The sequence below is a fragment of the Silene latifolia genome, unplaced genomic scaffold (assembly GCF_048544455.1).
Source record: "Silene latifolia isolate original U9 population unplaced genomic scaffold, ASM4854445v1 scaffold_167, whole genome shotgun sequence".
Taxonomy (NCBI): domain Eukaryota; kingdom Viridiplantae; phylum Streptophyta; class Magnoliopsida; order Caryophyllales; family Caryophyllaceae; genus Silene; species Silene latifolia.
The window spans coordinates 53,119-67,036 of NW_027413146.1; the positions used below are offsets into that span (position 1 = coordinate 53,119).

Here is a 13,918-nt window from a genome sequence, read left to right on the forward strand (position 1 = left end):
TTATGTTTCCCGAGAAAAAAACTTATTTTTATTAAAATATATCACTAATTCACTATTACTTAAGAAAAACATTTGATAGTCAAAAACTCAAAATTAGACACATATATTTTTAGAGGATCTCTAGCAAATTTTATATATATATTTATTTATTTGTAAAGAACTGTAAAAAAAAAATTAGGAAAAATATTCAGTTCGCTTATAAAATATAAAAAGTTTGATTTTATAATAATTTAAAACTCTAATTAATTTTAAATTTTGATTCCATTTGTTAACTTTTTTATTCTACTGGTATATTTTATAAAAAGTATAATTAATTTCACTTTTAGTGATGTGATATATTGAATTTCTCATTAGATTTTGGGTGATGGTTTAATTTCACTTTAATGCAAAGTTAAGGGGGTAAATTACAACAAACCAAACTTAAGGGGGTTGATTTCACTATCAAGTAAAGCTAAGGGGGTCATTTACCACTTCCGGTCTTAAACGTGTACTTAAACTAGCACAGTTACAGTTATTTAAGACTTATTACAGAGTTACAGTCTGTAAAAATGACACAAAATCAGTTAAACATAAAGTTCATCATCTAAATCCAAAGTAATCCCTCCAAAAATAATTAAAAAAAATGAAGATAATGGCAGAAAAATCAAGAAAATTAACCATTTTCTTCACCTTGATTTGGGTTCTCAATATTCTCTATGGAGAAATGTTTGCATTTTGGGTTCCTGTTTTTTGGACTTGTTCTTGGCCTCATCATCAACATTTCTCCTCTTCTATGGTAATTAATTTATTCTCCCTTTTTTTTTTGGATTTGTTGATGCGGACGAGTTTGAACCCTGATCATGACTTTACCAGCTAAGCTATGTAGAGTTTTTTTTTTGTTTTGTTTAATATTTAAGTTTGATTTTTGGATATTTATGTAGCTTAATGATTTGTATTAAATGGGGTTTGTGTTGATTTGATGTGGGTTAAATCCAAACAATTATATTCAGACATTAATTTTGAATTTTGATGTGGATCTTTATAGTTTTAGAGTCAAAGGTTGGGAACTTGAGAAGAAAATGGGATTCTTTTGTTTTTTGTTGTCCTAATTTATGAGTTTTCTGATCTTACTTATTCACCTTTATATTCTTTGTAAGACATATTTCAATCAATCAAAGGTAAACAAATACTTGAGACGGAGGGATTTGACTTTGTTCAGTGTTGAGCTTTAACTGTTCAAATTTGGTGTTTATGTTACTTATTAGTGTTTCCTAAGAATATATTTGCAGTGAATTAAATTTAATCTTTGGGATTGGCTAAAAAAGAAGTTTGCAATTTTTTGCTACATTAATCGCATAATTTAGTCATTGTTGTGGGCGGTGGACACTTGATTTCGACCGAACAAAAAGTCTCTTTGGAATGTTATAGACTTATTGATTAAGTTGATAAATCTAATAATACTTGTGGCATTGTACAAATGTTGTTGCTAGAATTATGTACATTTGACTGCATAGATTAGAAATTACAGTGGTACTAGAATTTAGAAGATGGCAGCTTGAGATGTGTCCAATTGTCAGCAAATGTGTCTTCTTAACCTTAAGATTTGTAAACTTATACGACTAATACGAGTAGCTATCTCATAGCTAAACCATAGGACGAAAGAGGAGATATCAAACCATATCAATGTATAATCCGATTAGCCACTCTTCACATTGTTGGAAATAATACTTTGTAGGTCATAATAAGGTTAAAATATGCCAAGTATGTATATCGTGATTAGAAAATGTTTTTTTGATGTTAATAGTCACGGAATGAGAAATAATTGCGCCCAACCTAGGGTTCAAATCGATAATATTCAACAATCCCCATGGTCACATAGTCCTCATTGAGGTTGTACTAACTTTATTTTTGGGTGTATAACGTCCGGTTTAGTCCGGATTCAAGTCAAGTAGTTACACAAGGGTGTTAAAGCTCTCCCTTATAGTTTTAACATTGCTGTATAGCCTGTATTCCATAGACTCACTCGGAGACTTGTGGCCTGTGGGATGTGATTAAGCTAGAACAACCCCTTTCGAGTTGATCTAACTTCTCTTGGGAACTAGCTTTTGGGTCAATGTTGAAATATACTTAATTTTTTTTATTGGGTGAAAGATTAGTTTCATTAATAATAAGTCCTATGATATCTACAGTCGACATCAAAATTAACAAAATATGAATCTATAGAAATCAAACAAATTACTGCCTCCATAACACAAAGATCATAACACAAAAATCGTTGTTATTAATGTTGCATACCCTATGATATATTGCTTATATTTGATGTAGCCTTGCATGAGGGGTCTTTGGATATGTTATTGTTGTGAAGATGCTTGGAAATGACCAAATAGTACTCAACAGAGTCTCCTATTGATGAAGAAACCCACCAGTTGGCGGGGGGACGAGAACTCTCCTTATGGGAGAGAAGAAACTCTACTAATGAGAGCGCAACACTTCCTTTTATAAATAGATTAAAGCTAAAATTTGAACATAAGGCTTGTCACCATCAAATTGATGGACAATAACCCATTGTTGAGAGTTAGGGTTTTTTCTTTCTTGAGGGGTGAGGGTATATGCAATGTTATTAGGATCGGGATACTACTTTGAATCGATGAGGTTACTAGGATCGAATCGGTAGGATCGGATCGTAGGATCGTAAGTAACTAAAATACATAATTATGTTATCAAAATATATGAAAATATCGTGTTTAAATCTTACACACTATTTATCATGTGCTCACAAATTGTTCTAGCTTATACAGTAGTAATTTTCTATCATAAAGTCATATACTCCGTACAAAGTTTTGGTAATCGAAAAAATGAAAATGTTACTATTGTGGGATCGGGTCGTATAAACATAGGATCGGGTTAAGATTCTACTTGGAAAAAATTTGATACAACTTGAATCGTAAGATCCTACAAAATTAAGATCCTACGGCTCGGGATCGGTTGCATGGTTCAAAAGCTCGGTATCAAACATAGTCGCGTATAGGTATAACCGGTCCTTATTCGGCCGTTGCGGACGGATCACGGTGAATCCCCGATTTCTTGGGCAATCTCATATTGGCAACTCAGCCGAGATTTTGAACCATGGGTATATGGTTAAAATTATCTCGATAGTAGGGCTTTGTTATTGTTGCATACTGCATAGACAAATAGTGCTATCCAAATACATCAAGTCTCGGTCCATCATCTATATAAATGAGTGCAGAAGATCAATCTTCAAAATTCAAGTTCTCCTTTAGTTTAGTTCAGGACTATCATAATTTGTTGATCACTTATTGTCACGCGTTTTTTCAATGAACTAACGTTTTATTAATTTATTAGTCTTAACAAAAACTACACCAAAGCTGAAAATCTGTTCATAATCTTAAGCAATTCACATGATGAATTGTCCAATTCGTGTTTTTTTTGAAATTGATGGGAATATTATTCTGCCATGGCAACCAGACGACCCCTTACAAAAATTTATGAACATTAGATGGTCCATATGACATGATTGGTCTTTTGATATAAACCCTAATGGCAACAAAATTTTGGTTCAGACGGGTGGAGGGCACAAGACTGATGATTTTGTGAAAGTTGCTGTGCTCACTGATCCACAGGTGAAAGTTTACCCTCTCCTCAATTTTACTGTAAAATGTATGTTTTGATCAGCTTACAAGTTCTGACCCTTGGTTAATGGTTAACAGTTAATGGATAGAACATCCATTGGTCTTCCTCCTAAATCACTTGTTTTGGAGACTGTTGAATTCTATACAGATTTGTACATGAGAAGGGCATTTGTTTCCTCAGTTATGCCTTTCAAACCCGATGTCATTTTATTCTTGGGAGATTACTTCGACGGAGGTCCCTTCTTGTCAAATCAAGAGTGAGGCATTACTACACTTGCATTTGTTTGAATTACAAAGTTTCTAGTTTATGATTTATGAATAGTACTCCTTGTGTCTCATAATAAGTTTTACGCTTTACTTTTCAGGCCGCCTCACAATCAGATTCAATCTTTACTTTATTCATTTTTTTGGTTTGTTATTTGTGGTTACTGTGATTTGTGGTGCCACATATTTCTCTGCTTGCATTTTTTTCCCCGCGCATTCTTTCCCCCATAAATCTTGTGCCTAAGAGGGTGTGAAACTTAGGTGACACACGGAGTAGTTTACTATTTGGATTGAACTTTTTTGTCCTATCTACGGATTCAGTCCGTGTGAACTTAATTATCTCTTATTAATTTGGGGTATTTCATAGAAGTTCATTTTGGGTTAGTGAATTTAGTGATATAAAATGTTGTTTATGCAAAAAGCATGCGGGGGTCTCATGTCACGGATGTGAAGCGTGTGGCCTAGACCTGTTTCACGAGGAAGTTTGCATGAGAAATTTTGATGTTAATGTTCATTAGCCACGACCGTTACGTTACGTCCACTAAATCCAATGTCATGTATGTTCAGATAATCAGATTTGGTTCTCCATGACTTATGTGTATTCCGATTAATGCGCGTACCAGTGGCAGAACCAGGCCGGGGCTAGCAGGGCCGGTCGGCGGTCGCGCCCTCTGAACAATGAAAAAAAACTGAAGCTTTCAGTTGAAATTTTCGATATTTTTTGTAATTTACTCTATTACATTTGTACTTCGCCCCCGCTAACATCAAATCCTGGCTCCGCCACTGGTGCATACAATAGATATTCATGAATCATGAGTACCATGTCCATAAGCCAGGAAATTTGCCCTGCTTCAGATGTTTGATGAATTCTCAAATGTGACCTGATGAATTTATTTATTCATTACTTGAGGCAGATGGCAGGAGTCTTTGAGCCGATTTGAGCATATATTTGAGGTTGGTAAAAGCAAAAGAACTAAAGAGATTCCAGTTTACTACCTAACAGGAAATCATGACATTGGCTATGCATGGCATGCTAACCATAAGCCAGAGGTATACCAGTTTGTTGCCTTTGTGATTTAGAATTAGATAATCTTGTTAACACATCTGCCTTTTCGACGTTGAGTCACTAAGTCATTGGTTGTGCGGTTTTCAGTGATTTTGCTTTTCTGTTGCAGGTTATTGAGCGTTATGAAATCAGATTTGGCCGAAGAAACTATAAGTTTACTATTGGAGAAGTTGATTTTGTTGTTATTGATGCCCAAGTGGTTGATGGTAAATAAAGTTAATTTACCTACAGTATTGGCTTTGCTATTCTGTTCTACTGCTATTCCATACAACTTTAGATGTTTCGCAGCTGTTAAAAGGTTATAAAGCTCAAAAGTGTTTTTTTTGGACTGCCTGAAGGCACCTTAAATGACGATCTAACTTCTCGGACATGGGATTTTGTAAAGAATGCCACCGCGGGTAAGTCCGGTTGACTGTTTCTGTTCCTCTCTACAATCACATTAGCCATTCGAAACATGTGGTCTAAAATAAGAAATTTCTCATTGAGTGGCTCTTGGTAAAGAGTTTTTCTAAGCTTGAGTTAATTCCTCGTCCGAAAGAAATGCATCATATTTAGTCTTAGATACGATACTACCACCTCCATCCCAATTTTCTTGTACCATCTCACTTTGGTCGACCAATGTCAACTTTGATCAATAGTTCCTATAAATAAAAGTAGATACACAAGAAAAAAAATGTCATGCTTCATTATCATATATTGTGAAAAAGCGAGTCAAAGTCGACATTGTTTGACGCCAAAGTCAAATGAGAACGATATAATTGGGATTATGGGATAAAGGAAGTACATTATTACATGCTACATAGAAACGTGCTCCTCATAGTAAAATCTTGCGCTTCTGCTCTTGCATTATTTGCTTTTATTTCGAACTCTTGCAGCAGGGAAATTTAAGGCCAATTAAAGTTCAAATATTTTATGGAGGAGACTATCGTAAGAAAACACCTTCGATTAATTGCAAAATTCAAAATTCCTCTTCTTCAGATGTTGGAGAAAGATCAAGAGTGTTATTGACTCATATACCTCTGTACCGGCCAGATGGGACTTATTGTGGCCCACACCGCTCGTCAGCCATCATCAATCAGGTATCACGGTTACCGCTTCTAGTTAGTCACCTTTAGACTTGGTTTACTATACTCAGCTGATTCATCTTTGCTGCCATTTGTAGCATGGCCCTAACAATTTAGCAATTAAACTTACAGGCCTTTTTTCCCTTTGTGTCCAGAGCATTTCGCGTTCCCCTTATGATCACAGGATAATGTAAGCGTAAAGTCAGACTCTTTTAATTTCAACTTATCAATTTTACCTTTTTAGTTGTTTATATTTTCTTCTTCTGATGCGACCCATGAGGGTATTTTTGATGTTGACACGTTTTGAACACAGATAATTAATACCACCACTCGGTGATTTACCAGTTAAGCTAGCCACATCTACTTTTTCACGCGTATATGATGAATGTTGTTCATTTAATGCTGCAGATACCAGAATTATGTCTCTGAGAAGTCATCAGGCCGTTTATTGGACTTAGTTCAGCCTGTATGTTCACTAGCCTTTTATTTTCTGCTTATTTAAGCGGAACAAATCAACCCTTTTCTTCATAGACTGGAATATCGATGAAATTACTGATGGACTTTTTGTTTCCTGAATCCCAAGGCACTTGTGCTATCTGGTCATGATCATGACCAATGTACAGTTACCCACAAAACTAAACACGGTCCTGTCGAAGAGGTAAGAATTGAAATTCCCTTACAAAAAGAACCGAAGCATACATTGCTAAAGTTATTGGTACGTGGATTGTTTCGAAAGCTGATGACATTTATTACTGCAGCATACTGTCGGAACTCTAAGTTGGCAACAAGGTAACTGGTATCCATCATTTATGCTTATGTCTGTCAGTACAAATAAATCTTCTCTAGAGCCGGAGGTACTTGTCCATCTTTGCTTTCTTCCAAGGCAACTCTTCATATACATGTGGTAATTCCTCATAACTTGCCTTCCATGGTTATAGCAAGCACAATAACTCCGATAATTTTTTTTACCTCCCTGCCGAATTCATTGTCCCCACGTCAACTTTGACAACTTGTAAACATATGAAAAAACTGTCACATGTTTGACAATTATTGTGAGAAAATGTTTGTCAAAATCAACAATGTTTGACGATAAGATTTGGTGGGGACAATATAATTGAGACGGAGGGAGTACTTGTTATTGGTCTTATGTTCTTATGTTCTCGATTATCAATCGGTGTCAGGTATATCGCACTTTTTGTTATAACCATCCTTGCCTTGTCATTTTGGCCTTCATATGGAATAGACATTGGGCATCACTGCGTCCATTTGATGACAAATGTGAAGAAATTGGTATTCAAAGGTGTTTTTTCGAGTGGCTCAAAAGAGAAAAATGAAGATGAAGACTGTGAGTACGAGATGATGTGGGATGCTGAAGGGGGTATGCATCTTGTCAAGAAGCCCCGTACACGAACTCCTTCTGTAGAGTCCAAGGAGATTAATTCAGTTGAAAGGTCAGTTGTTCCTTTTACCTTACACCAACCTTTTCTGTTTTGTTGTTCGTGGTATCCTATTCCTTGTGCAATGATTCAATGTCATTATAGTGTACGACTGCTACACTCCGACCCCTCCTTACACCACATAGATGCCTCTGAGACCTTAGCGTAATGTTTTTGATGTATTTTGTCCAAATAATAGTACTTTCCAACTGTAAAAAGCAGCATGATCTTTAAAACCACGTGATCGTATTGTATTTGAATACATATCTCTAGGTCGAAGAGTTTGTTTGGTTATCTGATAATCCTATATGTGAGATCAGGCCTCTTTAAAAGGAGCGATTAAACTAAACTTACTAATACGTATTATGCAGAGGCAATGCTGTGATGCGTACATCTAGGAGACAAACGCTCTCACAGGACGAAGGTGCTGTAAAAGTGGACAGTGATATGAATCCGGGGTCGTCAGCAGTGATCTTACCAAGATCAACCAAATCAACAGCTGCAAGAGTGGTGCACCGAATTCTTCGGGTGCTCGGGATTGTGTCTGTGATTGCTTTGGTCAATGTCCCACTCTACATGATGCTGTTGTTCAAAGATTGGGTCGAATAATGACGGAGGTGAGCAATCCAGAATGCAATGTGTTGTTCTTTGTTACATTTTGTACCATTTTTTTTTTCTAAATGGTTATTTACTGGAGAATGAGAGTCTCGTGTAATTTATGTTACATATGTCGAGCAAAGCGAGTTTTGGTACAATACAGAGGAAACCAGAAATAACTACTTGGAATTATATCTACTCAATCAATTTGATTATATTTTCAATTAACTAGAAATATTTGCATTTTCTTGTTAAGGTCGTGCTGTTGAACCTCCATTGTGAAGTGAACTATGAACAACTTTTCAGTTTTCGACACGTTTCTTAGATGTTAATTACAATAATTAGCATAATTTGATCACATCTAAATCAAGCCAATGACACTTGATTTAGTTGGGTTTATTTACATATTAGTGCTAATGATGTTGTGTTTATGCTCACACCACTTTTAGAAGCGAAGTGCAACACTTGTGCTAATGCGATGTGATGATACCTATGTGGCTAATGTTGCTCACTTTTGTTAAGGAAACATCATTATGTTTTTTTTTTTTCGACAACAATGAACACCTTATATTAAAAGACAAGCAACTACAAAAAGGTTAGCCTGTTGCTAGGCTTACAGACCATAGAGGGTGTAGTACAAACAAAGTACGGATCCGAAAGACAGAGTCGTCGTCAAGATGGTGGTGCGGCAATTTGTTTGCCAGAACGGAGGATAATTTTCGACATGAAATACGAAAGGAAACATGGCTATAATTCTTCTGCTGAGCATACTGCATAGCCCAAATGAGTAGACGTGCGGCTGCAACAAACCACGATCGCGCCCGAATTGTGTTAGAAACTGAGTCATCCAAAGCAGAATCCCAAATAGTACCAGTGAAGCACTGTATTGTCGCATCATGCTAGATTGCGAGTGAAATGTAAACCACATGATCGCTCCAAGGCTTGCAAATGCCTGCCAGCTTGATAGGAGGAAGACAAACAGCATGCGGTTCAAAAGATGACCTAATTAGACGTAGCTGAGAAGTGGAACTTACCAGATTACCAATGAGATGGTAAATAGCTGCTGGCCGGACCGGATGATTTTGGAAAAGAACCAAATTCCGAGAGTTCCATATTGCACGGAGTGTACAACAAAAATATATCAAACCAAAGTCCTTGTGCAACCCGAAAGATTGACGTGCAAGATAAGTTAGGAAATCCGCAATCCATGTAAGAAAGGGAATGAAAGGATTCGCCATGGCATTAATACCAAGCCAAGAAGATTTCCATAAGTGATGTGCGATCGAACACGATCTAAAAAGGTGATCCATGGACTCATGTGAAGAGTGGCAAAGGTGACATTCTTGGGCCACATTCAAACCTCGTGATAACAAGTTTACATTAGTGGGTAAAATATTGTGCGCCATTTTCCAAAGAAGGATCGATAACTTACGTGGGAGCGTCTTTTTCCAAACAATGTTCCAAGGAAACTGGTGCAGCCTAGACCAAGCCGAAGAAGCAGCTGGAGTTTGTGACCAAAGAAGAAAATATCCCGACTTAGCTGTATAAACACCATCCTCAGTAAACTTCCAATAAATAAAGTCATCAATATCAGGGGCTGGAGGTTCCATAGCAATGATGTCCTTTGTAGTTTTAGAATCAAAATAGCGGTAGAGCATGGTTGGATTCCAGTCTCCCGAATCCAAGATAAAAGATGATAGAGGCGGTAGCGACTCTGGAACGGGTGTATTGATAGTTGGTAGTTCGCCATTCACCCATCGACTGGACCAAATATCAACTAACTTACCACTTCCCACTTTCCAGCAAATGGCGTCCTTTGTCAAATCCACTGCATGGCAAATACCATTCCATGCATAAGATACATTCGAAACCACCGACCTAGTGCTCGGAATAGGCAGATCCCGCCGATATTTAGCGGTCCAAAATTTTGCAAGTAAAGTAGTCGGTCTTGAAGTGATACGCCAGAAATTTTTGAGGAGTAAGGATTGATTGAGCAAGAACGTATTCTTAATACCAAGTCCACCATATTCCTTGGGAGATTGCAGAACCTCTTGACGAAGCCAGTGAATTGTATTTTTCTTCCAATCATTACGCCACCAGAAAGCGACAATCAAAGCGTCGATTTTACGGCATACAGCATGTGGAAGAGGAACACAAGACAAAATATGATTAAGAGAGGCTAAAAGAATAGACGAGATAAGAACAAGCTTACTCGACTGGCTTAGATGAAGTGCTGTCCAAGAAGTAATGCGTGTAGTAATCTTGTCAATTAAAGGAAGAAACGGTTCTGATTTATTCCGCGGGATATCAATTGGAACTCCCAGATAATCTCCAAAAGAGGTAACCGTGGGCATCTTCAGGATAGATGTAAGATGGCTTCGGAAATCCGTTGGTGTATTCGGACTGAATTTAATGTATGATTTGTCCAGATTAATCATTTGACCAGACCCAACTTCAAATTCCTTGAGTAAATCGCGCATAGCTTCAAAAGAAGTAGTATTAGCTTTACAGCATAGAAGAGCATCATCCGCATAAAATAAATGCGATAACGTAGGCGCATATCGGGAGATCTTTATTCCAGTGAAACATTTCAATCTTTCTGCCTTGGCAAGCTGTCTTGATAAAACTTCCATACATATAATAAACAAATAAGGAGAAATAGGATCCCCCTGACGCAGACCACAAGTAGGATGCAGAGCTTGAGAAGGCGTGCCATTTATAAGAATCCGATAAGAAACCGTTGAGATGCATTCCCAAATAAGATTACGCCACTGTGTGGGAAAACCCATATGTCTCATTACAGCCATAAGGAAGTGCCAAGATACGCGGTCAAAAGCCTTGCTCATATCCAATTTTAGCACCGCATAACAATTAGTACCCCTTCTTGTTTTGTTGATGTAATGTAGTACCTCATGCGCAACAAGGCAACCGTCAGACATAAGACGACCCGGGACAAAAGCTTGTTGTGAATCCGAAATAATTGAAGGGATCACCAGTAGAAGTCTGTTAGCAATGCACTTGGAAGCGATACGGTAAATAACATTGCATAGACTAATAGGACGGTACTGAGCAACCAATTCGGGATGGTCAGTCTTCGGAATGAGAACAATATGCGTGCTATTCCATTCTTTAAGCATAACCCCCGAATTCAGAAACTCTAGAACAGCAGCTGATACCAGATGACCAATCTGGGGCCAATAGAACTGGTAGAAACGTGGCGTAATTCCGTCTGGACCAGGTGACTTAGAGCCGTCCATGGTGCGTAGAGCGCGAAGAACATCAGTTTCAGTGAAAGGTGCAGATAAAAGTGAACACTCTACAGAAGAAAGTGAAGGCAATTCCAGAGTAGAAAGGAACGAGTCCATTGATGCAAAAGAAGAATCGGCAACAGGAACATTTGAGGCACACAGAAGATTATGGAAATAAGAAAGTATTTCACCCTCAACCTGTTCTGGTTCCAGAAGCCAAGTTCCATCAGCATTGCGAAGAGAAACCAATCGTTGTTTAACAGAGCGTTGTCGTACTCTATTAAAAAGGACACAAGTTGGAAGACCATCCAAAACCTCATTACGAAGCTTTACCCGCTGAAGTCAATACTCATGTTGCTTAGAAATAAGCTGGAGACGGCTGTCGCGCAGCAGTTGATAATTCTCAGCCGATGCATGATCAGAAATATCCGTAGCAGACATGTCAAGTTTCTTCTCAATGGATGACCAATTGATGCCATAACAAATACGATGTTGAATAACCCATTGCATAATTGCAAATCTTACAGAAGCTAATTTGCGGGAAAGGACATAAGGTAAGGAGCCTAAAACAGATTTTTGAAAAGCAAAGGTAACAAGGGAAATAACTTCAGGTAAATGCAAGCACCAATTATCAATGCGGTAGGGTCTTTTTGAATTATTTTGAGGATGGGAAAAACGGAAAACTATTGGGGAATGATCAGAAATGAGAATAGGTAAGTTTAAGATGGAGGATTGAGGAAACATGTCAAACCAATCCTGCGATGCATATGCACGATCTAGCCTTTCCATAATACAATGTTCCCCATGTTGTCCATTCATCCATGTGAATCGAGGGCCAAAGAAAGGAACATCAACCAAACTATTCTGAAGTTTCCATGTTGTGAATGCAACCTGACCCCGGATAGAGGTAGATCCACCAAATTTGTCCGAATGTAATTCAACCTGATTAAAATCCCCAATCACAAGAAAAGGGGTGCAACCCAGAATAATATTAGAAATCCGATCCCATAAAGACGAACGATACTGAAACATAGATTCCCCATATATAAACATAATGTACATATCATTATACAGCCCCTCCGGTAAACTTATACCCAATTTACATAAGATAAAATGCGGGTTACTACAAAGGATGCTAATATCAACTGAACTATTCCAGTACAAAAGAAGACCACCACTACGACCATTAGAATCAACACCAAAGTAATTGGGAAATCCAAGGTGGTTGGTCCTCGACAAAGCAACATCTACTGTAGAATGAGTCTCTTGTAAAAACAAAATTAGCGGATGATATTTAAGGACGCTTCTATGTAGGTACGGAATTGTAGGATCATCCGCTTCTCCAAATCCCCTACAATTCCAACAAAAGATAGTCATTGGGCCATGGGTGGTGATTTAAGGTCCACCACCTGACCTAAGCAAGTCGTCCCGTCTTCAACGCTGGAAAAAGACAGGAAAGAACACGAAAATCGAGTTAGATTCACCAAATGAAAATCCCAGACCGAACCAAAATCAAACTTAACCCGTTTACTAGCTGTAAACTCCAAGCCATGATCCAAAAAAGGATGTTTACGCTTACGAGGACCAGCATCCCAAACAAAAGAGCTTAAATCCGGGGGTTTGGGCTTCGAATAACTGAAACCAGGAAGACCAAGAAAACCGCAGATACACTCAGAGGGGAGTGTACTAGGACAGACAACAGATAAACGGGAACAATCCCAACTCAAATTAAGAAACTTATATCGACTGGAACATTTAAACTTAGTCCTCCCTAAAAACTTGAAACAGTCATTTACCTTCCTCTTGAAAACAAACTTTAACTTCCTACCTAATGGGTCTGTAGGAGTAGAGCTATTCCCAGACCCATTACTAGGCCCAGCAGCCAGAGAATCACGAAAAAACATGCCAACATCAAGCTGGCGAGGTGGAGTAACGGGGTCAGGCAAACCAAGGTCTAAGGTAGGATCCATTTCAACTTCAGGAGCTGCCATTCTAAAACCTGGTGACACAGGAGCAGCAGAGGTAGTTGCACCAGCATGAGAAGGGGCAACACGAACTAAAGGATGCTTCTCTAGCAGAACTTCTCGAGACTCATCATCATGGACCATTGCCTCAGGTGGCGGCGCTGCAAAGGGTGCTTCCTCGTCCCCTCCATTGTCAGATGGAGAAGAAGAGAACGAGAAAACAGGGGAATCTCCGCCTGAATCAACTTGAGGAGACTCGTCAGGATCAGCAAGATCAATCTTTGATGTCAAGTATTTCACCCTTGAAGGTAAACCCATGATTTCAGGGGTGTAAAACCGCGACCCAGGTGGTCCATGAAGAACCATCAAACCTTTGGAACGAAGCTCCTCCATTCGGGCATGGATACGCCGGGCTCCTTGAAATTTTCCTGAAGGACAGAATGAGACACGATGTCCCACTTCACCACAAGTTTTGCAGAATCTGAACACACCCTCGTAAGAAAACCCGATCCACTGATGTTCCACGTCACTAAGCGCCAAATAGCACCCAGGGATCAAAGGTTTGGACAGGTCTATCCAAACCTTCACCCTAACAAAAGAACGAGAAGGAGTTAAGGAGTTCACAACCTCTTCCTCGCAAATGTCCCCGA

The 13,918-nt window shown here is 38.4% G+C and overlaps 1 protein-coding gene across 1 annotated transcript; it reads left to right on the forward strand.

Moving 5' to 3' along the window:
- The first annotated feature begins 528 nt into the window (after nucleotides 1–528).
- LOC141638048 (uncharacterized protein C630.12) lies at nucleotides 529–8,291 on the forward strand. Its single transcript, XM_074447498.1, has 13 exons — nucleotides 529–775; nucleotides 3,561–3,620; nucleotides 3,708–3,886; nucleotides 4,808–4,943; nucleotides 5,069–5,165; nucleotides 5,298–5,357; nucleotides 5,938–6,038; nucleotides 6,179–6,213; nucleotides 6,432–6,489; nucleotides 6,607–6,681; nucleotides 6,782–6,927; nucleotides 7,205–7,474; nucleotides 7,831–8,291. The coding sequence occupies exons 1-13, from the start codon at nucleotides 623–625 to the stop codon at nucleotides 8,066–8,068; spliced, it is 1,608 nt and encodes a 535-aa protein (XP_074303599.1). The 5' UTR covers nucleotides 529–622; the 3' UTR covers nucleotides 8,069–8,291.
- Nucleotides 8,292–13,918: the final 5,627 nt, after the last annotated feature.

Excerpts from the sequence above, each read along its gene's own strand:
- LOC141638048 (XM_074447498.1), top strand. The coding sequence starts at position 623 with ATGAAGATAATGGCAGAAAAATCAAGAAAATTAACCATTTTCTTCACC. Across the intron at positions 3,887-4,807 it reads CCCTTCTTGTCAAATCAAGA|ATGGCAGGAGTCTTTGAGCC; the intron begins GTGAGGCATTAC and ends TACTTGAGGCAG. Across the intron at positions 5,358-5,937 it reads TGTAAAGAATGCCACCGCGG|ATGTTGGAGAAAGATCAAGA; the intron begins GTAAGTCCGGTT and ends CCTCTTCTTCAG.